The sequence below is a fragment of the Oncorhynchus clarkii genome, chromosome 33 (genome assembly GCF_045791955.1).
Source record: "Oncorhynchus clarkii lewisi isolate Uvic-CL-2024 chromosome 33, UVic_Ocla_1.0, whole genome shotgun sequence".
NCBI classification, from domain to species: Eukaryota; Metazoa; Chordata; class Actinopteri; order Salmoniformes; family Salmonidae; genus Oncorhynchus; species Oncorhynchus clarkii.
The window spans coordinates 13,535,170-13,561,823 of record NC_092179.1 but is presented as its reverse complement, the minus strand read 5'-3'; the positions used below and the strand labels follow the sequence as shown (position 1 = coordinate 13,561,823).

The 26,654-nt window shown below is 43.3% G+C and overlaps 2 protein-coding genes across 2 annotated transcripts; one reads left to right on the top strand and one right to left on the bottom strand.

Annotated features, from left to right (window-relative positions):
- Positions 1-1,079: 1,079 nt before the first annotated feature.
- LOC139392887 (mitochondrial 10-formyltetrahydrofolate dehydrogenase-like) lies at positions 1,080-19,607 on the top strand. Its single transcript, XM_071141208.1, has 23 exons — positions 1,080-1,285; positions 2,707-2,851; positions 6,048-6,282; positions 8,071-8,236; positions 8,356-8,457; positions 8,956-9,045; positions 9,234-9,368; positions 9,625-9,750; positions 9,915-10,006; positions 10,238-10,385; positions 10,737-10,856; positions 11,024-11,151; positions 11,339-11,489; positions 13,146-13,216; positions 13,390-13,495; positions 13,764-13,851; positions 14,002-14,095; positions 14,186-14,285; positions 14,420-14,518; positions 14,717-14,882; positions 17,634-17,739; positions 17,847-18,046; positions 18,311-19,607. The coding sequence occupies exons 1-23, from the start codon at positions 1,238-1,240 to the stop codon at positions 18,364-18,366; spliced, it is 2,772 nt and encodes a 923-aa protein (XP_070997309.1). The 5' UTR covers positions 1,080-1,237; the 3' UTR covers positions 18,367-19,607.
- Positions 19,608-19,684: 77 nt separating this feature from the next.
- Positions 19,685-22,364, bottom strand: LOC139392889 (NOP protein chaperone 1). Its single transcript, XM_071141210.1, has 4 exons — positions 22,212-22,364; positions 21,853-21,936; positions 21,607-21,740; positions 19,685-20,562 (listed from the first exon to the last, which is right to left on the bottom strand). The coding sequence occupies exons 1-4, from the start codon at positions 22,273-22,275 to the stop codon at positions 20,374-20,376; spliced, it is 471 nt and encodes a 156-aa protein (XP_070997311.1). The 5' UTR covers positions 22,276-22,364; the 3' UTR covers positions 19,685-20,373.
- Between the last annotated feature and the right edge of the window lie 4,290 nt (positions 22,365-26,654).

Below are 26,654 nucleotides of genomic sequence, written 5' to 3'. Positions count from 1 at the left end.
TTCAAATGACCACAGTGATATCGGTAGACATTTTTTGTGTGGGTCAGTGGGTGTGTGTGTGTGTGTGTGTGTGTGCCCACCTCTTCATACTGAGAAGTAACCCAGTTGACATTGGCATGGGTAAACCTGTGCCAGGCAGTTCAGTGTGGACGGGGGTAGAAGAATGTTTGATCAGAGTTCATTCACTATGGGAGTCACAGCAGCAGGTGTGTTCTCGCTGATATAGCTAGGCAACACAGAGAGTAGAGTATTGGTGCGTTCTAACAGTTGAACATTGAACCAACTGAGTCTGCCTATAATGGAAGACATAATATACTGTATGTTGAAATGGAGACTTATGATTGATTCTGCTTTACAGAAACTTGAATCTGAATTACAGAACAACAAATCACTTTGATACAGATACAATTGTCCTCACTCATAAACAATACAAATGCATAATTCTTCATGTTAAACAATTTCCACACAGGAGAGGGCATAACTGTAGAGTGTTTAAAGCACCTTGTTGTGAATGTTTGGGGTTCCTTCCACTACTATCTAGAGAGAACTGTCCTGCTATAGTTTTCCATCAGGGAGTTCAGCAGAGGTCAAAATGTGTTTACACATTGTTGGTTTTCCTGAGATGGAAAAGCTGTCCAAACCTGGGCCTGTAGTGAATGGATGAAATTAAATTAATGACTAAACAATCACAGTTACATATGGTCTGATACTGATGTGTGTGGTTTTATTATTTTAATAAACATTGAAATAAACTAATACAGACACTTTTGTATAAAATGCCCAAGATGAACCTAACGCGTGTTTTTTTTCATGAATGTCGATCACTGTTGCGTCCTCGTGTCCGAGCCGGTTTCGTGGTCTTTTAATAAACGGACAACTATATTGCACTGGTAGCACGCATAATTAATGTCGAACAGCAATTCTTACTACAACACCAGGACATTTTTTTTAATCGTTTACCCTTGGTAACAGATAAAAATGTGAAAGACTTGCTGTCAAACGCACCGAAATGTCAAATACATGCGTGCCTCGTTGGAGTAAGTAGTGGGATGCGTGAGCGCGCACGTAGACAGTACCTCGCGCACACGCCGGTTCTCGGGTATAAGCTGGCTGTGGCTGGCTCGAACCACTGTCATTCGGAGGCAGGTGTGTGTGTCATCAGGTGCTTCCACACGTCCCCAGACCACGTTGGACTAATTCTGTCGTATTTTAATTTGTGTTAATTAATACAGCCATCATGTTGTGGACAGCGAACCGAATCATTAGGAAATTCTCTACCAGCTCTGTAAGTAACATTGTTTATGTTGCATCCGCTATTGTTTATGTTGCATCCCCCCCACCCCTGCCTTCGCCTTTGTCACTATGGTGAATCCTAATTGCTTGCCAGCTGATTCACACGATGTTGTCATTGTTGTTATGGTGCATGAATATCTATCAGGTTAGAATTGAGTCATCTTCATATGTTACAATCAATGAATGACTCGGTCTCAGATCTGTCAATGCCTGGGTGTGCACAGGACACACTCACAGTAGCCTACAATCTAATCCAAATATGATGCATGCTTGACATTTATCTTATTTGATACCTGATATGCAGCATTATTACAGTTATTACTATAAAGCCGAATGCATATTATGCATTTGTATTCTAACAACCATACAAAGAAAGGCATGTCTTTGTCAATTGCCACGTTATGCACGCTTCTCCATCGCTGCACGAATTACTTCCACTGTACGGTTCGTGGGGAGTTGCGTCAGCTGAACGAGAGAGACCACAGACAGCTGAGCAGAGCGGTTTAGCAACACACCCGCAACGACCTGCCTATAATTCGACTGACATGAAAGTTATTGTCAGGATATTAGCAAGGAAAATGGACTGCTACGATATGGTTTTGTAGGTGTTGTATAAACACCACCGGCCCCTACCAAACTGCTACTGTAGATGGTTACAATGTAACGCCAGAAATGTATATCTTATCATGGCCGTTTTAGATAGGTAGTCACTCAGTGTTGGAAAAGTATAGCCTACCCTGCCTGTCTGTATGTATGTAAGCCTTCACGGGGGCTGTTTACATTAGGCTATAACAATTGAATAACACATTGTCATAACATGTATTATGTTGTTATTACACATGAACCTCTATAGATTTACTTTATTCCTAGTCTATTTCGGCATAGGAAACTTGAAACTTTCCGTTTTCACATGAACTTCCAGACAGACACACTGACTGGAGTAGTCGTTTGAACTTACTTGAGCATTCATTCTAGTTGGAGGAGGGGGTTGTGCTCTCTGTAGCCAATAGAATTTCAGACCACTCTCTCTCCCAGAGGACCAAGATGTATTGCCCATTGGGCGAGTCTGGCTGCCAGAAACAAAAAAAAACTTGGCAGTGGAGAGGGAAAGAGTAGCAGAGAGGGAAAGAGTAGCATAAACACTTTTCAACGTTACAAAATGTCTATGTATACTCAACACGAGGGATGTTAGAAGTGAAGTTGAATATTGGACATGGGTATGGTCCAATTGAAAGTTGGTGTTTGTCTCCATCAGTATTTGGTCATATTGGTTCAAAGCCTGAGGGATATGGGGAAAAACTATGTTTTGATCTTAAAACGCACCAGTACAGTGTAGGCTATTCTTGTTGTGTGTGAGAAATAGTTTTTACCACTCTAACTCACATGCTCCTTCTTCTCTCCTGTTTCCTCCAGAATTATTACCAAAATAAGCTGAGACTGGCTCTGATTGGCCAGAGCCTGTTTGGACAGGAGGTGTACACCAACCTACGGAAGCAGGGCCATAAGGTGGTGGGCGTGTTCACTGTGCCAGATAGGGATGGCAAGGCAGACCCTCTGGGTAAGTATTGACACACTGGTGATGACTGGAGGGGGAGTCTCTCTCTCTCTCTCTCTCTCTCTCTCTCTCTCTCTCTCTCTCTCTCTCTCTCTCATGACTCAGTGAATGAATATTGCAGCAAAGCATTTATTGAAGTGGTATGCTTACATCCTCATCAGAACATGGCCACCTCTTTACATTGTTACCATCTGCATGGCCTCAGTCATGATCCAGTCTGTCCTCTCCCAGACTCCCACGGTCTAACTGAGTTAGTGGAGTTTGTGGAAATGATTACTCCCAGTCACTTTTCTAAATGAGATGCAATGTCTTCCGTGGTGTCCCTGATGATCTGACTGCCCCTGTCAGCGAGGGAGGTAGACCCGTGTTGACTCTGTAAGGCTCCTGTACAAAGACCTTTATGCCCAGCGTTAGTCCCGGGACTGTGGGCCCATTGATTTAGTAGGGAGAGGCCCTGAGTCGATCCAGAGGAGCAGCAGTGAGGGGAAAAGTCTGCCGCCATCTGTCGCTGCGGCTGGTTTGATATGATGCACGTTATTTTATCCAGCAGGCATCAGCTGAGACGGCAAGGGTCCCTGTTCTGTGCTTCTCCCCCTTTCTCTTTCTATCTCTGCTTTGCTCTATCCTCTCTCTATAGAGAGAATAACTGACTAGATGGGACAATATCCTTTGTTTCACACCACTGCGACCATGCTAGGCAAACAAACAACCACACACAGGGGAGAAACACACCCCTGACCAAACCCTGTTAGTCACTATTACCCTGATTTAGCCTAACTTCAGTCCAGCCTGACTCTGCAGCAGAAGAGGCTGATGGGAGGAGCTATAGGAGGACAGGCTCATTGCAATGACTGGAATGGAACGGTATCAAACACGGGAAACATATTGAAACCACATGTTTGACTCTGTTCCATTTATTCCATTCCAGCCATTACAGTGACCCTGTCCTCCTATAGCTACTCCCACCACCCTCCTCTGCTCTGCAGTGAAGTTAAACAGCGGCCCACTGAGTTCTTGGCACAGGATGGAGAGGTTTGCACCGTTTGGCCAGGGAAACAGATCTCTGTTATTACGATTTTTTTGTTGCCATCCCTGTAAAAAAATAATATTACCCTATGAGTTCCCATTGTCTGGCAGAGGACCTCTGGTCCAGAGACATGTCAGGGTCTGAATTGCTGGACACAGGTACTGTAAAGGAAACCTTGTTACACAATATGATCAAACATTTGAGTAAAACATTGTTTCACATTTGCCGGTTATTCTTGGGCAAAGTATTTACCAAGGTAGATGGTTTGATTGTGGGTATTTTTTGCCTACTGTTTAAGTGTTTACTTGACAATGTAATGATGATGTAATGTCACATCTATAGACCCATTTCCTTCGCTTCATGAAAAGTTGCACGCACAGTCGTCGGAAACCTCTTTGTTTACCTAGCAGTGGATACGATCCCATGCAACTTCAGTGCGTACAAGTTAACACACACGGAATCAGATGGTTATCGTCTACAGCATCGCAGATGTCATGATTACCTAGCAAGCTAGCAAGTCAAGGTAAAATATGAACAATAGAGTTAGATAAAGCCAGAAGAATAATGTGCTATAAGCCACCAGTCCTGCATGTGTTCATGGTCAACATACACTTCCTGTTAAGTTGTGTCAACGTCCCGACATCAGCTTTAGCTATCCTGCTACAGAGCTTTTTGATGTTGGGATGCCCGCACATCACTCGAACGTAACGTTGGATGGTAAACAGAAACTGTCTCTATTAGCCTAACCGTCTGTGAGTCAAACAGCCTCTAACACTTCACTTATTGCCATGGCATAAAGCATGGCCTTCTAGTACTATGAGGCTACTACCATGCTTAGCACCCATATTAGGACAGCTGGCTGGATGAGGCCAACAACTCCATGTGTTCAGACCTTTACCACACACACACAGACGCACGCACACACTCTGAGATGGACCGTGTGCCCCCGGGCCAGCCCCCTGTCCTGTCCCACCCCTCGTGTGTGTGTGTGTGTGTGTGTGTGTGTGTGTGTGTGTGTGTGTGTGTTTTCTCATTTGTGTGGAGCAGGTGGGGCCAAAGTGTGGGTTTCATGTGACCATAACCCTGGTAGGGTAGTGGAGTAGGCTGTGTCCTGGAACTGGTTGGAACTGGGGAAGACCGGAACCCCCACGCACACCAGAGTTGGGGTCATTTTGGGAATTTCTGAATTTAATTTAATTCAAACAGTGAATTTGAATTGGCCACACACCACAGGAAGCAGAATTTGAATTTAATTCAAAGCAATTCAACTGAGACGTGAAACATGAAAGTCTCATTCATATCAGAAGTCTTTTATCAACAGGATATGCTACTTATTAATGCAAAGAATTCACATACCATTTCAAATATTAGTTTGATTATAACTCAGATGTCAAACACTATTTTTCATTGTCATGAGATGCTAGATTGTTCCCTTTCATACTCCAGTATTTGATCTAATGCAATGTATTTTTTTCTGATATTTAAAAAACACTAAGAAAATTATGAATTATTATAGACAACCCACAACAATGTCTTAGAATATATCCAGACCACTAATTATTTGTAATTGTTTTAGGAGAATGTTTCAACCTTATGCTACATGGTAGTGGTAACCATACATTATATCAAAATAAACATTACTATGGTAATGTGTAGAATAAATAATCAATTTGAATTTCATTTCATTAAATTCTACTTCAAGTGTGCTTGACTCCTGAAATAGGCCTACACAGGATCACTACTGTCGACACCATGACCCTATGGAGACGGTCAAATGCAGAGGCACATGTGGTCATTTCAGCTGTTGCCAATACGTATTCAAATTCTATTCAAATTCTGCTTCATGTGAGGTGTGGCCAATTTCAAGAATTTAATTGAAATTAAAGAGCAATTCGGAACTCAATTCAGAATTAACCCCAACCCTGACGCACACCCAGATTACCCAGATAACGGTCACACAGATAAACTGAGATACACACTCACACACTGGACACTGTACAAAAGGAAAAACTAGTCCAAACTAACAGAGAGAACATATAGAGATGTTGTAATGTTCTATCATTCCTGTCTTCCTGACTATCTTTATGATTTACCTCTCAGTTTACAAGAAAGATCAAGAATTCAATATTTGTCAAAGTCATCAAATCTCTGTTACTTCCCCCACCCCACCAGCGGTAGTGGCGGAGAAGGACGGGACGCCGGTCTTTAAGTTCCCGCGGTGGCGTGTCAAAGGGAAGCCCATCACGGAAGTGGTGGAGGCCTACAAGGCGGTGGGGGCTGAGCTCAACGTCATGCCCTTCTGCTCCCAGTTCATCCCCATGAACGTGATCGACCACCCGGCCCACGGTTCCATCATCTACCACCCCTCCATCCTGCCCCTGCACCGCGGGGCCTCCGCCATCAACTGGTGAGGGAGGGAAGAAGAAAGGGTTTTAAGATGGAGAGGATTAAGGTTTATAGGCATGTGTGGTGGGGTAGTTGGGGATGTGTCTGTCTGTCTCTGTCTGTCTCTGTCTGTCTCTGTCTGTCTCTGTCTGTGAAGTGAAGAAATTTGACCACGAAGTTGATAGGTCAAGGGTTAGCCTGTCAAGGGGTGTGTGAGTGAGCCAGGCCTAAACTGACCACCAGAGAAGACAGACAGAATAACAAGTGTGCTTGACTCCTGAAATAGGCCTACACAGGATCACTGCTGTAGACACTATTACCCTATGGAGACGGTCAAGTGCAGAGGCACGTGGTAACGAGCTGTTGTCAATACGTATTTGTGACCAGTGTAAAGACTTTAGTGTGTGCCTTGCCCATATAGTTGAACACATGCTGGAGAGCTGAGTAGGAGTGAGAGGTGCTATCTAACTGGTCTGGTTTGGGGATGAACTGTTTGTAATGTGTTTGGCTGAGTACAGTTTGTCTTATCTTTTTCCTACCCTTATCTGTTCTCAGTTCCTGTTATCCGTGTTGGGTGTGTGTGTGTGTGTGTGTGTGAACAGCTATGTGGATTTAGCCAATATTTGACACTGATCTGTGTCTGATGAGCTTTGTGATTGACATAAATTCACTGAAAGCCTGCACAATAATGTTAACGTTATTGCACTTTTCAGGTAGCTAATAGCTTAATCACCGATCTAGCAGCATTATTAACTAAGTGTTGAAATCCTGTTGCTGCTGGAGTATTTTGCTATGACAATACCGGTCAAAAAATTTGTCACAGTTTAGTTCCTGGTTTTATGCATGACCCGATTCCATGAGTGACCTGCTCCATATGGTTCCATGTATGACCCTGTTTCTGTGTACATCCCAGTTCCTATGTATGACCCTGTTTCTGTGTACATCCCAGTTCCTATGTATGACCCTGTTTCTGTGTACATCTCAGTTCCTATGTATGACCCTGTTTCTGTGTACATCCCAGTTCCTATGTATGACCCTGTTTCTGTGTACATCCCAGTTCCTATGTATGACCCTGTTTCTGTGTACATCCCAGTTTCTATGTATATCCCAGTTCCTATGTATGACCCTGTTTCTGTGTATATCCCAGTTCCTATGTATGACCCTGTTTCTGTGTACATCCCAGTCTATGTATATCCCAGTTCCTATGTATGACCCTGTTTCTGTGTACATCCCAGTTCCTATGTATGACCCTGTTTCTGTGTACATCCCAGTTCCTATGTATGACCCTGTTTCTGTGTACATCCCAGTTCCTATGTATGACCCTGTTTCTGTGTACATCCCAGTTCCTATGTATGACCCTGTTTCTGTGTACATCCCAGTTCCTATGTATGACCCTGTTTCTGTGTACATCCCAGTTCCTATGTATGACCCTGTTTCTGTGTACATCTCAGTGCCTATGTATGACCCTGTTTCTGTGTACATCCCAGTTCCTATGTATGACCCTGTTTCTGTGTACATCCCAGTTCCTATGTATGACCCTGTTTCTGTGTACATCCCAGTTCCTATGTATGACCCTGTTTCTGTGTACATCCCAGTTCCTATGTATGACCCTGTTTCTGTGTACATCCCAGTTCCTATGTATGACGCTGTTTCTGTGTACATCCCAGTTCCTATGTATGACCCTGTTTCTGTGTACATCCCAGTTCCTATGTATGACCATGGTTCTATGTACATCCCAGTTCCTATGTATGACCGTGGATCTATGCATGACGTTGGTTCTGTGTCTGACCTGGTTCTGTGTCCTCCTCAGGACTCTGATCCAGGGAGATAAGAAGGCTGGGTTCTCCATCTTCTGGGCTGATGATGGTCTGGACACAGGTCCCATCCTGCTCCAGAGAGAGTGTCCTGTGGAACCCAACGACACGGTGGACTCCCTCTACAATCGCTTCCTCTTTCCAGAGGGCATCAAGGCCATGGTAACCATAGCAACGCACCATCATCGGATCACAGTCAGGATAAAACATAACACCGTCCCATTGCTGTAACACGTAACACACTGACATCGCTTGGGGGTTGGTGTGTTCTTGTGGTGCAGGTGGAGTCCGTGCAGCTGATCGCTGATGGGAAAGCCACGCGCGTCCCCCAGACAGAGGAGGGGGCCAGCTACGAGGGTATCCAGAAGAAGTCCAACTCCAAGGTGAGATACTTAATGTGGGTGTGGAACATCAACAGCGAGAGACACTGCCCACAGCGTCACCTGGTTAAGGCTGTTTGTAGGGAATGAAGGAAACTAAGTCAAATATCACATTAGGAAATAGCCATTCAAATATTTTTCCTGTCCTGTCACTATTTTTGCCCAAATGATTATGTTTTCTCCTGAAAACGGTTTAGGGCAGTTTGATGTTGCTCAATTTGTAGCCATTTAATTCCACAATACGTCCATTCATTACTCAGTTTGGAAAAGTCCTGTTTAGTGAGAGGTTGATGTACTAGGGCTAGTAATGGGATGAGGGGTTGTCTAAGGAGGGGGTAGGGTTTGACGGGGTGGGGGGAGTGTTAACTTACTAGAGCCTACAGCACTGGGGGGGGGGTTTAAGGTGTTGCATAATAAGCAGCCAACTGTTTGGCCTCCCCCTGATTCATAGAAAAGGAAGATTTTCTTCCTCATCCTCTCCATCTTCTTCCTCTCCTCCAGGTCAACCTCGCTCAGCCGGCAGAGGCTATCCACAACTGGATCCGTGGCCACGACAAAGTCCCCGGGGCGTGGACGGTCATTGATGGTCAGGTGCGTTCCCTACAACACACATTCTCACTCACTCACACACACACACACACACACACACACACACACAATTACATTTACAGTGTGTGTATGAACAGTACGTAGTGTCCAATGTTCTGTTTCTGTATTACTGTGTGTGTGTGTACTCATTGGCAGTATGTCAATCAAACCTGTGTCCTCTCTCTCCTTAGACTGTGACTCTGTACGGGTCGTCCATGCTGGGGGAGTCGGTGCCAGCCGGTCAGCCCCTGGAGATAGAGGGGGCGTCCCAAGCTGGTGTCGTCACCAAGAACGGCCTGGTTCTGTACGGGTCAGATAGCAAAGCGGTGAGTCACGGAAAATGAGATCAATGGGAAATGAACAAGGAAATGTCCAGCCAACTGTCTAGTGGCAACCCTGTTAACTGTATTACCTGTGCTGTAATATGGAGCACTATATCTATCAGCCTCCGATGGCTTCTAATGTTCATTTTGTGAATGATTTCTCCAGTTTAGTCATTAAGACATAGCTCAGGCCTAACCCTAACTATTTGTTGCCTCTCCTCCTTCTCCCTTTCCTCACCCTCCTCTGGTTCCTCCACAGCTGATGGTGAAGAACCTGCAGTTTGAGGATGGGAAGATGATCTCTGCTGCTAAGTACTTCACTTCAGGAGACACCGCCCGCGTGGAGCTGACTGATGACGAGAAGAAGATAGCAGAGGAGATACGAGTACGTTTCTCATTGTGTCTCTGAAGGCTTCCACATAGCCATGTGTGATAGTTTGACTCTACCACAACAGAATCTGTTACTTAGTATGCTGCCATGATGTAGACGCATGATTCAGATAGAAGTTGTTCAATTAGCGCCACTGATTCAGTGTGTTGCCGCTCCAGGACATCTGGAAAGGCATTCTGAGCAACGTTGCTGCCATTGAGGAAACCACAGACTTCTTCAAGTCAGGAGCTGCTTCTATGGACGTGGTCAGGTGAGTGTATGCTTTCACTGACATTGGCCTGGTTTAACCCTTAATTTCCCTCACTTGACCTCAAGTTTTTTTGTTATGCATTTTATGAACAGTGACCGGATTTTGATCATCAGGGTGACTTTTTTGACCCTAGTTGACCCCATTGTACCTGAGTGACATATTCTCCTATGACCTGACGTAATCTCACTATGACCCTTCATAAACTCTGCTATATCCCCATCCTCTCCCCAGGCTGGTGGAGGAGATCAAGCAGAAGTGTGCAGGGTTGCAGCTGCAGAATGAGGACGTGTACATGGCCACCACCTTCCAGGACTTCATCCAGATGTTTGTGAGAAGGCTGAGGGGGGAGGACCAGGAGGAGGAGATGGTCATCGACTATGTGAGTCAGACAAAACTGTCATACAGTAGCCTGGTCCCAGATCAGTTTGTGCTGTCTTGCCAACTCCTATGGTCAGTTGTGCAACAATGTTCATAGGAGTTGGCAAAGGCACCACAATTAATGACCATATGAGTTGGCAATACAGTACAAACTGATCTGGGACCAGGCTAGTCATACAGAGCACAGATGGTGTTATTATTGATGATGATGAGAAACATACTGTTTCCCACTCACCTTCCAAGTGTTTATATCACACATATACACATATACACGTGTTTATGAGACACCGTTGGGATCTGTAATTTGTCTTTGACGTGTAATGTTATGCCACTGTCACGGTTTGGTTCCCAGGCAACTAAAGACGTCAACAACATGACGGTGAAGATGCCTTGGCAGTGTTTCATCAATGGCAAGTTTGAGGACGCAGAGAACGGCAAGACCGCCGATACCATCAACCCTGCCGATGGCTCTGTGAGTTGTAATGCAATACAAACAGATACACCTGAACACACACACACACACATCCTACTATTACTCATCTATCAGACTTAGATATACACTCTCACATACACACTGATATACATACTTGTGGACATTGTTGTATTGGTACTTCATGAAATGTGAACCCTTTTCCCTAGGTGATCTGTAAGGTAGCCTATGCGTCAGTGGGAGATGTGGACCGGGCGGTAGCAGCAGCCAAAGAGGCCTTTGAGGTTGGTCCCTGGGGCAGGATGAACCCTAGAGATCGTGGCACCCTGCTATACAAGTGAGCACCAAGCCTACAGCGCCTCCTAGAGGCCTGGTGGAGATCTGCCTCGACTCATTATGGAGTATAGTTACTATCAGGGAACTTGTTTATATAGTGCAGATTTATATCCATTTATACAACAATAATATATTTTGAGGACAAAGACTGCCAGTGGACCCTCTTGTTGACCTCCTCTCCCTACCAGGCTGGCTGACCTGATGGAGGAGCACCAGGAGGAGTTGGCCACCATAGAGTCCATAGACTCTGGAGCTGTCTACACCCTGGCCCTGAAGACCCACGTAGGCATGTCCATCCAGACCTTCCGCTACTTTGCCGGCTGGTGCGACAAGATCCAGGTACAGTTTCACCTGCATGGACCAGATATGTGAAATAAACTCAGCAAAAAAAGAAACGTCCCTTTTTCAGGACCCTGTCTTTCAGAGATCATTTGAAAAATCCAAATAACTTCACAGATCTTCATTGTAAAGGGTTTAAACACTGTTTCCCATGCTTGTTCAATGAGCCATAAACAATTAATGAACATGCACCTGTGGAACGGTCGTTAAGACACTAACAGCTTACAGACGGTAGGCAATTAAGGTCACAGTTATGAAAACTTAGGACACTAAAGAGGCCTTTCTACAGAACCTGAAAAACACAAAAAGAAAGATGCACAGGGTCCCTGCTCATCTGTGTGAATGTGCCTTAAACATGCTGCAAGGAGACATGAGGACTGCAGATGTGGCCAGTGCAATAAATTGCAATGTCCGTACTGTGAGACGCCTAAGACAGCGCTACAGGGAGACAGGACGGACAGCTGATCGTCCTCGCAGTGACAGACCACGTGTAACAACACCTGCACAGGATCGGTACATCCGAACATCACACCTGCGGGACACGTACAGGATGGCAACAACAACTGTCCGAGTTACACCAGGAACGCACAATCCCTCCAGTGCACAAACTGTCCGCAATAGGCTGAGAGAGGCTGGACTGAGGGCTTGTAGGCCTGTTGTAAGGCAGGTCCTCACCAGACATCTCCGGCAACAACGTTGCCTTTGGGCACAAACTCACCGTCTCTTGACCAGACAGGACTGGCAAAAGGGCTCTTCACTGACAAGTCGTGGTTTTGTCTCACCAGGGGTGATGGTTGGATTCACGTTTATGGTTGAAGGAATGAGCATTACACCTAGGCCTGTACTCTGGAGCGGGATCGATTTGGAGGTGGAGGGCCCGTCATGGTCTGGGGAAGTGTGTCACAGCATCATCGGACTGAGCTTGTTGTCATTGCAGGCAATCTCAACACTGTGCTTCACAGGGAAGACATCCTCCTCCCTCATGTGGTACCCTTCCTGCAGGCTCATCCTGACAAGGCCCTCCAGCATGACAATGCCACCAGCCATACTGCTCGTTCTGTTCGTGATTTCCTGCAAGACAGGAATGTCAGTGTTCTGCCATGGCGAGCCCAGATCTCAATCCCATTGAGCACGTCTGGGACCTGTTGAATCGGAGGGTGAGGGCTAGGACCATTCCCCCCAGAAATGTCCGGGAACTTGCAAGTGCCTTGGGCGGAAGAGTGGGGTAACATCTGGTAAATCTGGTGCAGTCCATGAGGAGATCTACTGCAGTACTTAATGCAGCTGGTGGCCACACCAGATATTGACTGTTACTTTTGATTTGAGCCCCCCCCTTTGTTCAGGGACACATTATTAAATGTCTGTATGTCTGTGGAACTTGTTCTGTTTATGTCTTAGTTGTTGAATCTTATTATGTTCATACAAATATTTACACATGTTAAGTTTGCTGAAAATAAACGCAGTTCACAGTGAGGATGTTTCTTTTTTTGTTTGGAGCGTTTTATAAAGATGTTTGCAGGGATTTGTATGATGAAACTGGCTCCACTTCTTTTTCATGCACATGTCCCTGTTTGCCAAATCCTGACCTAGTTATCTAGATCTTTTCAGTGATCTCGTAGTCTATGCATATCTTCTATTACATCATGTCTGCTGCAGGGCAAGACGATACCCATCAACCAGGCCAGGCCCAATCGCAATCTGACCTTCACCAAGAAGGAACCTCTGGGGTAAGGGGTCAGAGTTCACATACAACTCTACCAGGAAATATCAATATGTATTTAGATATGCACATGATTCATGAGTAGTGGTTTTAGTTTGAGCATTGGTTGTAGTAAACACTGCATTTGTCTGACCTGAAGCACCCGTTCATGGTGAGTGTTGTGTGTTTCCTGGGTGCCAGTGTGTGTGCCATCGTCATTCCCTGGAACTACCCACTCATGATGCTGGCATGGAAGAGTGCCGCTTGCCTCGCTGCTGGAAACACACTGGTCCTGAAACCTGCACAGGTGAGAACACACACACCTGTACACGTTACGACAGATTCAGTCATAGATTTTATACCAGCAGGTGAACAACTTATGTAACACAGCAGTCACACACGACTCGACCTAACGTAACCTTTCTCTGCAGACCAACATGTTAAAATAGCCTCTCTAGCACTGCACATTGCTGAACCACATATGTGAATATCAGATGTCATTTCATTCACTTGAAGAGATTCCCGTGTCCACAGCAAGGAACGTGCTTCACTCACTTTCTGCTCTCGCCCAAAAGGTAACTCCTCTGTCAGCCCTGAAGTTTGCTGAGCTGACTGTGAAGGCTGGCATTCCCAAGGGAGTCATCAACATCGTACCTGGCTCAGGTAACAGGACGCAAGGGAGCAAGGGCTTGTGGGAAGGGAGAGGTCCTCCAGGAGATCTGTGGGTGACTTATTAGATAAGGTTTTTGATTCTAATCTTTATTTTTCTGTTTCTCTCACTCCATCTACCTCCCTATCCCCCATCTCTAATAGGTGGGATGGTGGGACAGCGCATGTCTGACCACCCTGACATCCGTAAACTGGGCTTCACAGGCTCCACCCCAATCGGCAAACAGATCATGAAAAGGTACAGTAGGGGGCTGGGACCCCACTTATTCCTGATTGGCTGATATTGAGCTACTTCCTGCTCATGCTTGCGTGTCATTTCCTGTTGCAGCTGTGCGCTGAGTAACCTGAAGAAGGTTTCTCTGGAGCTGGGAGGGAAGTCTCCACTCATCATCTTCAGCGACTGTGACATGGACAAGGCTGTGCGCATGGTGAGAGAGAGAGAGAGGGAGGGAAAGAAAAGAGAGAGTAACTAAAGGAGAAGGAAAAGAGGAGAGAGACTTCATACTTCTGACCTGCTCTTATTTTCATCATATTCCCTTCCCCTCCATCTCCCTTTCTGCAGGGTATGAGTTCTGTGTTCTTCAACAAAGGAGAGAACTGCATCGCTGCTGGACGCCTGTTCGTGGAGGAGTCCATACATGACGAGTACATCAGGAGAGTGGTGAGTATCCTAGACCCTCCCACAACAGTCCAAAACACACAATACACTTTTCCTCTTCCTCCCCTTCCACCGTTTCCTCCACCCCACAGCAACTGAGTCTCCGTGTGGCATAACTCAAGGGTCTCTCAAGATCCCTTTCCTCGTCATAGACTTTGCATTCCTCCTCTTTCTACGTCTCTTCTCCTCTTCCCCCATCAGGTGGAGGAGATAAAGAAAATGAAGGTGGGTGATCCTCTGCACCGCTCCACGGACCACGGGCCCCAGAACCACAAGGCCCACATGGACAAGCTGGTGGAGTACTGTGAGGTGGGCGTGAAGGAGGGCGCCACGCTGGTGTACGGGGGCAAACAGGTGGACAGGCCAGGTAAACACTTTTGAAGCAGTGTCTTTTCAATACTATAGTATCTTAGTATCACAGTATGCACTCATACCAAAGTAGCTATAGTAGAATAACCTGTGTTAAAATCAAATCAAGTTGTTTTAGTCGCATATGTTATTGCGGGTGCGAAATGCTTGTGTTCCTAGCTCCAACAGTGCAGTAATATCTAACAGTACACACAAATCTAAAAGAATGGAATTTAGAAATATGAGCATTCTCAGAGTCCGGAGTATGTATGTATATATATATATATATATATACAGTTGAAGTCGGAAGTTTACTTACACTTAGGTTGTCATTAAAACTCGTTTTTCAACCACTCCACAAATGTATTGTTAACAAACTATAGTTTTGGCAAGTCGGTTACATCTACTTTGTGCATGACACAAGTCATTTTTCCAACAATTGTTTACAGACAGATTATTTAACAAATAATTCACTGTATCACAATTCCAGTGGGTCAGAAGTTTACATACACTAAGTTGACTGTGCCTTTAAACAGCTTGGAAAATTTCTGAAAATGATGTCATGGCTTTAGAAGCTTCTGATAGGCTAATTTACATAATTTGAGTCGATTGCAGGTTTTACCTGTGGCTGTATTTCAAGGCCTACCTCTCTACCTCTTTGCTTGACATCATGGGAAAATCAAAAGAAATCAGCCAAGACCTCAGAAAAAAAAATGTAACAATGTCTGGTTCGTCCTTGGGAGCAATTTCCAAGCGCCTGAAGGTACCACGTTCATCTGTACAAACAATAGTATGCAAGTATAAACACCATGGGACCACGCAGCCGGCATACCGCTCAGGAAGGAGACGCGTTCTGTCTCCTAGAGATGAACGTACTTTGGTGCGAAAGGTGTAAATCAATCCCAGAACAACAGCAAAGGACCTTGTGAAGATGCTGGAGGTATCTATATCCACAGTAAACGAGTCCTATATCGACATAACCTGAAAGGCCGCTCAGCAAGGAAGAAGCCACTGCTCCAAAACCGCCATTAAAAAAGCCAGACTACGCTTTGCAACTGCACATGGGGACAAAGATTGTACTTTTGTAGAAATGTCCTCTGGTCTGATGTAACAAAAATAGAACTGTTGGCCATAATGACCATTGTTATGTTTGGAGGAAAAAGGGTGAGGCTTGCAAGCCATCCCAACCGTGAAGCACGGGGGTGGCAGCATCATGTTGTGGGGGTGCTTTGCTGCAGGAGGGACTGGTGCACTTCACAAAATAGATGGCAGCATGAGGATTGAAAATTATGTGGATATATTGAAGCAACAAAAAAAAATATCAGTCAGGAAGTTAAAGCTTGGTCGCAAATTGGTCTTCCAAATTGACAATGACTCCAAGCATACTTCCGAAGTTGTGGCAAAATGGCTTAAGAACAACAAAGTCAAGTTATTGGAGTGGCCATCACAAAGCCCTGACCTCCATCCTATAGAACATTTGTGGGCAGAACTGAAAAAGTCTGTGCGAGCAAGGAGGCCTACAAACCTGACTCAGTTACACCAGCTCTGTCAGGAGGAATGGGCCAAAATTCACCCAACTTATTGTGGGAAGCTTGTGGAAGGCTACCCGAAACGTTTGACCCAAGTTAAACAATTTAAATGCAAATACTACCAAATACTAATTGAGTGTATGTAAACTTCTGACCCACTGGGAATGTGATGAAAGACATAAAACCTGAAATAAATCATTCTCTCTAGTATTATTCTGACATTTCACATTCTTAAAATAAAGTGGTGATCCCAACTGACCTAAGACAGGGAATTTTTATTAGAATTAAATGTCAGGAATTGTGAAACTGAGTCTAAATGTATTTGGCTATTTCAACTTCTGACTTCAACTGTATATGATGGGATGTATAGACATGGACAGACAGTATGTGGATATAATATGCAGTATATCTATAATATGTAGTATAGGATAAAATAGTATATTGTTACTGTAATTTAATTATACCAATATGTTTTCATTAATTGAATTCCCTTAATCTATTTTATGAGAATTTGTAAGATTCTTGTTTGCATAAAATAGACGGAGACCAGTCTTATCAATAATAGGTAACAGAATTTTTTCTCAGAGCGCGCTGCCACGTTACCACGAGCAACAGTTTATATACAATAACATGACGTAATTTCATTGCTTCTAAAATGAATCCTCGACCGAGACAAAGGGAACTTTAAAAGTTCATTCCAACTCACTAACACATACACAAGACACACAACACAACTGAATTAACTTTTGACTCCTCACCATTATCGATCACCACTTAGCTGACAGTTCTAATTAACAGAAATCCTAGGAATGCACTCACAGCCTTATCTAAAACACCCCAGAGCTCATTTCGTCGGTTCAACCTTAGGTTAACTACCTTATCTGTTTACTTGATCCACAACCCATTCCTTTCTTCCTAGTTGGAATGGTGTTCATTAACTTTAATTACTCCTTGTCTGTGTCACACAATCCCTTCTTATGAACTCATATTGTTAATCAGATATAATAAAACAGAGTATAAGATTACTTAGTTACAGTTCCATTTAAAATGAGAATATTGTTCAGTCATTTAATCATCATTTTCCTAACAATATGTACCGCAATAGCTGAATAGTCAGTAACATAAGACTGGTTAGTGAATACTGACAGTACAACACAATTGGAGGCCACTGTAAATGCAACGTTTCAGCCAACCACCTTCATCATCATTGCTAACTACGCTGTGATGTGGTTTCCCTCCAGGGTTCTTCATGGAGCCCACACTGTTCACAGACGTGGAGGATCACATGTTCATCGCCAAAGAGGAATCCTTTGGTCCCATCATGGTGGTGTCCAAGTTCAAAGACGGGTGCGTCTCCTCAGTCTTTAGAGAGACAACCTTTCTTCATCACAGACCCAAGTAATAGAGCTCTTTGTGGTTCCCAACGTCTTTTCTTCTACCCTTCTGACCTTCAGTGACATAGATGGCGTGCTAAGCAGAGCCAACGACACCGAGTTCGGCTTGGCGTCCGGCGTGTTCACGCGTGACATCAACAAGGCCATGTACGTGAGCGAGAGGCTGGACGCCGGGACTGTGTTCGTCAATACTTACAACAAGACCGACGTGGCCTCGCCGTTCGGCGGTTTCAAACAGTCCGGCTTCGGCAAAGACCTTGGTGAGTCTGGGGTTAATCATGTAATCATTTAGGCAAGGGGTTTCATGTTGGACACTCATATTGGAATGTGGATCATATCATATACTGATTTTTGTTGGTCTGTCATAAATAGATTTCCATTTATTTTCCATTGTCTACCTTTCTTTTTCTTGAAACATAGTCCATAGTTCAAAGAAAATGGGCCTAGCTTTGAATAGCCTTGTGAGCCCAACATGCTTGATTTGAGTTTGACCGATTTAACTGTGCTTCTGTTCTGCTCGGCAGGAGAGGATGCTCTTAACGAATACCTCAGGACCAAAGCAGTGACTGTGGAGTACTAAGGCAGCCAGCCACTCCTAATAAACTGTAACAACGACTGATTAATCAATCCACCTGATCACGACTCACCAGTCAGTCTCAATCAGGAGTCCAGCCTTGGCTTTGCTAACAGCAAGTGTGTGAGAGAGGAGACCTTTGATGGGTCGCTTACCCTCTGCCACGACCTCGTCTCAAGGTGCCTACAGTTTTGAGCATTCTGATCAGGAACTTGCATTACGGACATATCAGGCGGTTTCCCCCACAGTTACAAAAGGGGAATGCACATATCAAACGCAGTGATGGATTTCAGTATTCCGGAGCCAAGGTAGATTTGACTGGATCAACCCTCCTTTACTTTGGAGTTAAGTTTTCGGTTCCTCCACTCATCATGAAAGAACATTTTGCTTTTCAAAAGCCGAGCGCTTCAGGCAATCTCCTCCTGCTCTGTCAGTCACAGGTTTCATTTTAGCTCAAGCATGCAGGTTCAGATTTGTAGGTCATTTCTGCTCAGCAATGTTAGGTGCCACACTTCTGAAGATATCCATAAGTCCCTTAGTTAAATTGTAATTTGTAAATATTTTATAACAAAAGAAAAACACTGAATAATTGGATATATTTTTGACATTGTATTTCTGTCAGAAAAGGAGCACTGTAGGTTACAACACTAGATAATGCACACCAACCTACCTGCCTGTTTTGGTAAAAAAAACTGAGGGATGGGGCTGGAGAAACTACTCTCAAATGTATAGACAGATCTATGGATGCAAGGAATGACCATCCATATTATAGTTAACCATGTTGAGGCTATATAGTTTACTTTGTTTACAAAAAAAGTAAAACAAGCTTATATTTGGGGTTAGGCAGATGAACTAAGCTTATTAAGCATTTAAGGTATATTCAAGAATCAATGGGTACATATCAATTTAAGTCCAACAGTAAATTAACAAACTACAGACTGCCCCTTTAAGTTTAGTAAATAATATATTAATTTAAACAAGTATTAAATAAACGACCTTAGAAAGACTTGTTGATATACAAATACAACGGCTAACACTAAGAACGTATACGTTCAAGATGATCATATTTTCATTGTATGTGCCATTTTAATGAGCATTTTGAAAACTGCAGGGAAATCTGGTCTCTATGGAGATGTGGGAGACTCTTCTCCTCCAAACCTTGTGCAAAAACCAGTCCCAATACAGCATTGTTTGTCTTCCAACAAATGTTGTACAATAGTGAATAAACTCCTTGATTTCTTTCTTCACCCGTTGTCATGGTCTATACTTCCATTTTTCCTTTTAACCATGTGCGTTGGTGTATGCTGTGTCATTCACAACAACCTAGGATTTCATAACATTTTATTATGAAACATAGTATACAGTTTTGGTGCTTTTTGTTTCAGGGAAAAATAACTCTGGGAAAAACTTCATAGCTCACAAACCTTGTGACCAACCATAACACAAAGCAGACAGATATAATAAAGCATTTGGTATTGAAGATGAGAAATTCAGTCAAACACTTCTGCTTAAATACTTAAAATGTAAACAAACAATATGATCTATTAAATGGATTTAATACAGATCTTTCTCTGCCATCAATATACCATCAAGCCGCTATGAACTTTAACCTTACAAGTATCCTAGGGTCATCAGATAAACAGGAAATTATATAAGGCATATTCTTACTTAACAATCTTGAGAATGCCCTCAATGCTTAGTCCCCATCTCAGTATGGCTCAAATAGCACTGAAACACTTGTTGACACATGATATTTGGCCCTTATAGTACAGACACCCCCCTATGTAGACACCTATGTCCCCTTTATCCCTCACTGCAGCTGGTCTCCACCCACTGAAACACTTAATCCATTAGCCCTCCAGGACCATGTCCTCACTGACCCACGATCAGTTCTTATTTAATGGTTATGAAAAGAGCTTGGAGAAGGAGAACGGATCCCACATCAGTTGATTAGTATTACCAACATTCTACACTGCAACTGTCCCAGTAGTCTCTTTAGGGGCCTATGACAGCCTAATCCTCTTGTTTCTCCAGAACTTGGATATGAACCTTCTTTATCTGCCTCTGGCTGTTGCCAGGCAGTTTGAGGTTCTCCTCTGTGAGCTCGCTCTCCTCCTCAGAGTCTGAGTTGGCGTCGTTGTCCTGTGAAGACTCTCTGTCCGAGTCGCTGTCTGAACTACTGAGCTCCACCAGCGACACATCCTAAAAGAGACAAGGGAATCAATGTCATCATCGACGACATAACACCATTTTTTAATGAGCTCATTTGAATGCTAGGCCAAAAGTCAGACACTGATGTGGTTCAGTGCAACATGGCAGTGTTCCCACAGTTTCTATACGTTTCCTTATTATGTCAAAATAAGTCTCCAACCCCTACATCACTCAAACTGAAAATATATGCGTACATTGTCCAATAAATTGGTGAGAGGCTCAAATATCACGTTAATTTGTACATATCCACTGTATGCACTAACTGCAGCAAAGTTGGTTCCTGTTCCAGTCACGTCTTTGGTCACGCTCACGTGGGTCAAACAAAAACCGCCTAATGATAGGTTGACAATAGAGCCTCCCACAATGCAGGCAATGGCCGAAGGGTGAAGTTGGTGAAGAGCAACCGCAGAAACTTGCAGTGGACTGCAGTCAAAACGTCATGATCACATTATTTTTGTAAAGTTCACGCAGTCAACATGAGGTACAAGTCGGACAACTTTTATCCTGATAAATGCAACACACTTTGAAAGGCGACTTCACAAAAGTGATCACCTCGAACGCGCCCAATGTCTCACTTGCAGGACAGTCAGCTATGTGCAAAGTAAACAGCAGAATCTGGCAGACTTCCGCAAAAACCTTGAGTGGGAAGCACAAGGCCAAACTTCGCGGTTGTTGCCCGGGGAGATATAATGTTGCAGCAGAACTACAAAAAACCCAGCCGTGTACAAGCACATTGTTTTGTTGCACACTCATCTGTAGTACCTGCAGTTCAACCTGTTGAGTGTGGCAATGTCATATCGCAGAGTCTCAGTTGAATTTAGCTGATGAAAACTATAAGTGCCCTTTCTCTGCTCAGTTGTTCCACAACATGTAGCCTGAACAGCCGCTAGTGGTCGCTGTTTACCTCTCTTTTGGAGTGGGACAATCAAAAGACAGACTAGCGGCTGTTCAGGCTACACAATGAGATAGGCCTGCTCGTGGTGTTCTGGCGTCACACTTCCCCTCGCTATAAAAAGACAGCCACACTAGACTCACCATCTCTATGACCTTTCCAGACTCCTCCACCCTCTCTATGTCATAGTGGCCCTCAGGTGCCTGCTCCATCTGCAACTTGAGCTTCTCATTGGCCTGGGCCATCTGGGGCAGGAAGTTCTGCAGTCTGTCCAGAACTGAAACACGGCACACAGTTGTATGTACGTAACTACACACGTAGCAATCTGCTGAACATATTTAGCAAGCTAGCCAATCTACAAACAAACGCCAGAAATATTTTTAACTCACCACTACTTCTTGGGACCCTCTCGGTCTGCAAAGACCTGCCAGCCTTGGGCCCCTTCGACTTGAGGAGAAGCTTGTCATGAAGACCTATGTACAAGGACACCGAAATGTTACATCTGACCACGTTGATGTGTTCATGCTAACAGTGGAGGCTACTGAGGGGAGGTCGGCTCATAATAATGGCCAGAATGGAGTGAATTGTATAAAACACATGGTTTTTCCATTCCAAACATTATGATCCATCCTCCCCTCAGCAGCCTCCACTGGAACATAATGTTGTTAAGAGTTTGTGCATGTAGCTAGGATAGCTAACAGGCTAAACAACTCCTCAGATAAATCAGTTACGGGAAAAAGGATCAAACCTCCTCCGTTGCCACACGCGAGCAAGTCTTGTGAGCTTGTTTTGTTGTTCAAATGTAACTCCATTTCGTCGTTGTGTGATGCTTTTGCTTCAACATGTGTTCTGCCGCTGTTTTGCGCTTGCTTCGGCAACGTGAGAGTTTACTTCCGGTGTCATGAACGCCGAAGACCTTTCAAAATAAAAGTCCATGACTTTCGTACCAGGTTAAGAGAATTAACGTAGCAGGAATATGAGGATTTTAAAAAACAAGTTTTATTGTCACACACACGGGATAGGTGCAGTGAAATGTGTTGTTTTTAAACAGCGTCAGCCATAGTAGTAGGTTGCCCGAGGGAACAGCGAAAGATTTTTCACTTTGTCGGCTCGGCTATTCATGAGTTTGGATTAGGGTTAGGGTTAGCTAAAATGCACAAAAAAAATCTACGTTTGACATTAATTGACAATTTTTTAAAATTAGATTCCCTCAGATTACATAGTAACAGAAAAAGTGTCTGTACTTTAGAATAATATTATAATGTAATATTTGACGTCTTAAGTAATGTGGTCTGTCCCAACTGACTTTTATGTTCAGTGGTTTTTGTGTGTTCTTGTCTGACTTTAATAATTTGTCTATTTTTGTCAATCAAATAAGTATTTAAAAAAATTTTGTTTTTTTTTCTTAAAAAAATATTTGTCCGTGTTCTAATTTCATGGTCAAGATCATGACATTGATAGTAAAAGGAAATTATCTAGCTATAGTTTTACAATTTGTCAACTACTTTTTTATGTTTATTTTTTTTTTTTTTGGTGATACAATTTGATTAATTATATTAACTCCAAATGATTGGTCACTACTGTCTGTATTTATCTATATCATGAATACTCTTATTATAATGTGCTACATTTAATATGATTATTGGCAGAACTGGCATCTTTTATTAAACCTATGACATTTATAGAGCATCGGGAGTGTGAGTGGTGCAATTTGTGCAATGAAAGCTTTTAGAGCTTTATGATGTTGTGAATAACATCAGGCTGAGAAGGTTCAGGCAAACAAATCAAATATAATTTGATTAGAAACAAGTTAGAAATCGCTAATTCAACAATGAGTAGTTTGGAAGGAATCAGTGACAATGGCTAACTTCAAGCATTGCAAAGAAATGACTAGCCTGCTATTCAGTGGAGTGGCTGTGCGGTCCCAAATCTGGGATTAAATGGCTCTTTTCCAAGTTTAAAATGATAAACATTCAACATTGGCCATGCTGTCAATGAAGCATGAGTTGTGCTTCAACTGTTAACTCGGAACTGTGAAAACTTGACTTCAATGAGTTCAAGACAACTAGGAAGTCAGGAATAAACAAGCTCCAACTGAGAAAATACGTTTTGAACGGTCATCCAACTCAGAATTATAAATCTGGCTTCTTTCTAGAGCTACGACCTGAAGATCAATGGATTCAACCTTGTTTTTTCCGGGTTCCCAGTTGTTTTGAAATAACCATAAATCCAGAGAATGCCAGACTTTGATGACAAAATTTGCCCACGAAGGACCACCGAGCCACCTTCCTGTTCAAGTGAGCACAGCACAACAAGGTGAGTCCAAAAATGTATTGTATGCTGCTGCATAAATTATGTAATATGCCAGGGAGATATGTATACCAGAGCTAAGAAAGTAATACTAAGTGTATGTTGTGTAGTAAGATGTTAGTAGCCCATGTGCCTCACCCTAATAATTTTGGCTATTTACCCCTCTTAATTTCCCCTACTGTTCTGACTTGGTGGTGCACAAGTAGCCTATAACCCCGGGGCGGCAGTGTAGCCTAGTAGTTAGAGCGTTGGACTAGTAACCGAAAGGTTGCAAGATCGAATCCCTGAGGTGACAAGGTATAAAATATGTTGTTCTGTCCCTGAACAAGGCAGTTAACCCACTGTTCCTAGGCCGTCATTGAAAATAAGAATTTGTTGTTAACTGACTTGACTAGTTGTTTTATTTTTTATTTCACCTTTATTTAACCAGGTAGGCTAGTTGAGAACAAGTTCTCATTTGCAACTGCGACCTGGCCAAGATAAAGCAAAGCAGTGTGAATAGACAACAACACAGAGTTACACATGGAGTAAACAATAAACAAGTCAATAACTCCGTATATATATATATTTTTTTTTAAGTCTATATACATTGTGTGCAAAAGGCATGAGGAGGTAGGCGAATAATTACAATTTTGCAGATTAACACTGGAGTGATAAATGATCAGATGGTCATGTGCAGGTAGAGATACTGGTGTGCAAAAGAGCAGAAAAGTAAATATATAAAAACAGTATGGGGATGAGGTAGGTAAATTGGGTGGGCTATATACCGATGGACTATGTACAGCTGCAGCGATCGGTTAGCTGCTCAGATAGCAGATGTTTAAAGTTGGTGAGGGAGATAAAAGTCTCCAACTTCAGCGATTTTTGTAATTCGTTCCAGTCACAGGCAGCAGAGAACTGGAAGGAAAGGCGGCCAAATGAGGTGTTGGCTTTAGGGATGATCAGTGAGATACACCTGCTGGAGCGTGTGCTACGGGTGGGTGTTCCCATCGTGACCAGTGAACTGAGATAAGGAGATAAGTTAAATAAAGGTTAAAAAAATAAAAACCTGCTTTAGAGAAATGTAATCATCTAATATTGTAAGAGATTTCATTGTCTGCTTATGGGCATCCCCTTTATTTATCCTATGGTCCTGGCTTGGTGTACCGGGAGAACACTGTAAGAACAGCCCATGTTCTAAATTCTGTCTCTGTACATTTCAAAAGTGCTAAAGGAAGGTGACTACATCCGTCCTAGCTCGCTGATTAATGTCTTAATCAAAATTACGGATTGCCTCTTGTTGTCCCTTTATGCCATAGTTTGTACATCTCAATTGTCATTAAAAACCACATTTATTTAAGCAAGTCAGCCATATCAGCTATGTTTTTTTTAAAGGAAGTAAATGAGGCTGAATGAACTGTTTCGTTGCCAGACAAGGCTCCGCTGATAGCCAGGTTTCAGGCTTCAAACATAAAGATTTAAAACTGTATTTTTTTTGTGAACAATCAACAACAAGTGGGACACAATCATGAAGTGGAACGACATTTATTGGATATTTCAAACTTTTTTAACAAATCAAAAACTGAAAAATTGGGCGTGCAAAATTATTCAGCCCCTTTACTTTCAGTGCAGCAAACTCTCTCCAGAAGTTCAGTGAGGATCTCTGAATGATCCAATGTTGACATAAATGACTAATGATGATAAATACAATCCACCTGTGTGTAATCAAGTCTCCGTATAAATGCACCTGCACTGTGATAGTCTCAGAGGTCCGTTAAAAGCGCAGAGAGCATCATGAAGAACAAGGAACACACCAGGCAGGTCCGAGATACTGTTGTGAAGAAGTTTAAAGCCGGATTTGGATACAAAAAGATTTCCCAAGCTTTAAACATCCCAAGGAGCACTGTGCAAGCGATAATATTGAAATGGAAGGAGTATCAGACCACTGCAAATCTACCAAGACCTGGCCGTCCCTCTAAACTTTCAGCTCATACAAGGAGAAGACTGATCAGAGATGCAGCCAAGAGGCCCATGATCACTCTGGATGAACTGCAGAGATCTACAGCTGAGGTGGGAGACTCTCTCCATAGGACAACAATCAGTCGTATATTGCACAAATCTGGCCTTTATGGAAGAGTGGCAAGAAAGCCATTTCTTAAAGATATCCAAAAAAAGTGTTGTTTAAAGTTTGCCACAAGCCACCTGGGAGACACACCAAACATGTGGAAGAAGGTGCTCTGGTCAGATGAAACCAAAATTGAACTTTTTTGGCAACAATGCAAAACGTTATGTTTGGCGTAAAAGCAACACAGCTCATCACCCTGAACACACCATACCCACTGTCAAACATGGTGGTGGCAGCATCATGGTTTGGGCCTGCTTTTCTTCAGCAGTGACAGGGAAGATGGTTAAAATTGATGGGAAGATGGATGGAGCCAAATACAGGACCATTCTGGAAGAAAACCTGATGGAGTCTGCAAAAGACCTGAGACTGGGATGGAGATTTGTCTTCCAACAAGACAATGATCCAAAACATAAAGAAAAATCTACAATGGAATGGTTCAAAAATAAACATATCCAGGTGTTAGAATGGCCAAGTTAAAGTCCAGACCTGAATCCAATTGAGAATCTGTGGAAAGAACTGAAAACTGCTGTTCACAAATGCTCTCCATCCAACCTCACTGAGCTCGAGCTGTTTTGCAAGGAGGAATGGGAAAACATTTCAGTCTCTCGATGTGCAAAACTGATAGAGACATACCCCAAGCGACTTACAGCTGTAATCGCAGCAAAAGGTGGCGCTACAAAGTATTAACTTAAGGGGGCTGAATAATTTTGCACGCCCAATTCTTCAGTTTTTGATTTGTTAAAAAAGTTTGAAATATCCAATAAATGTCGTTCCACT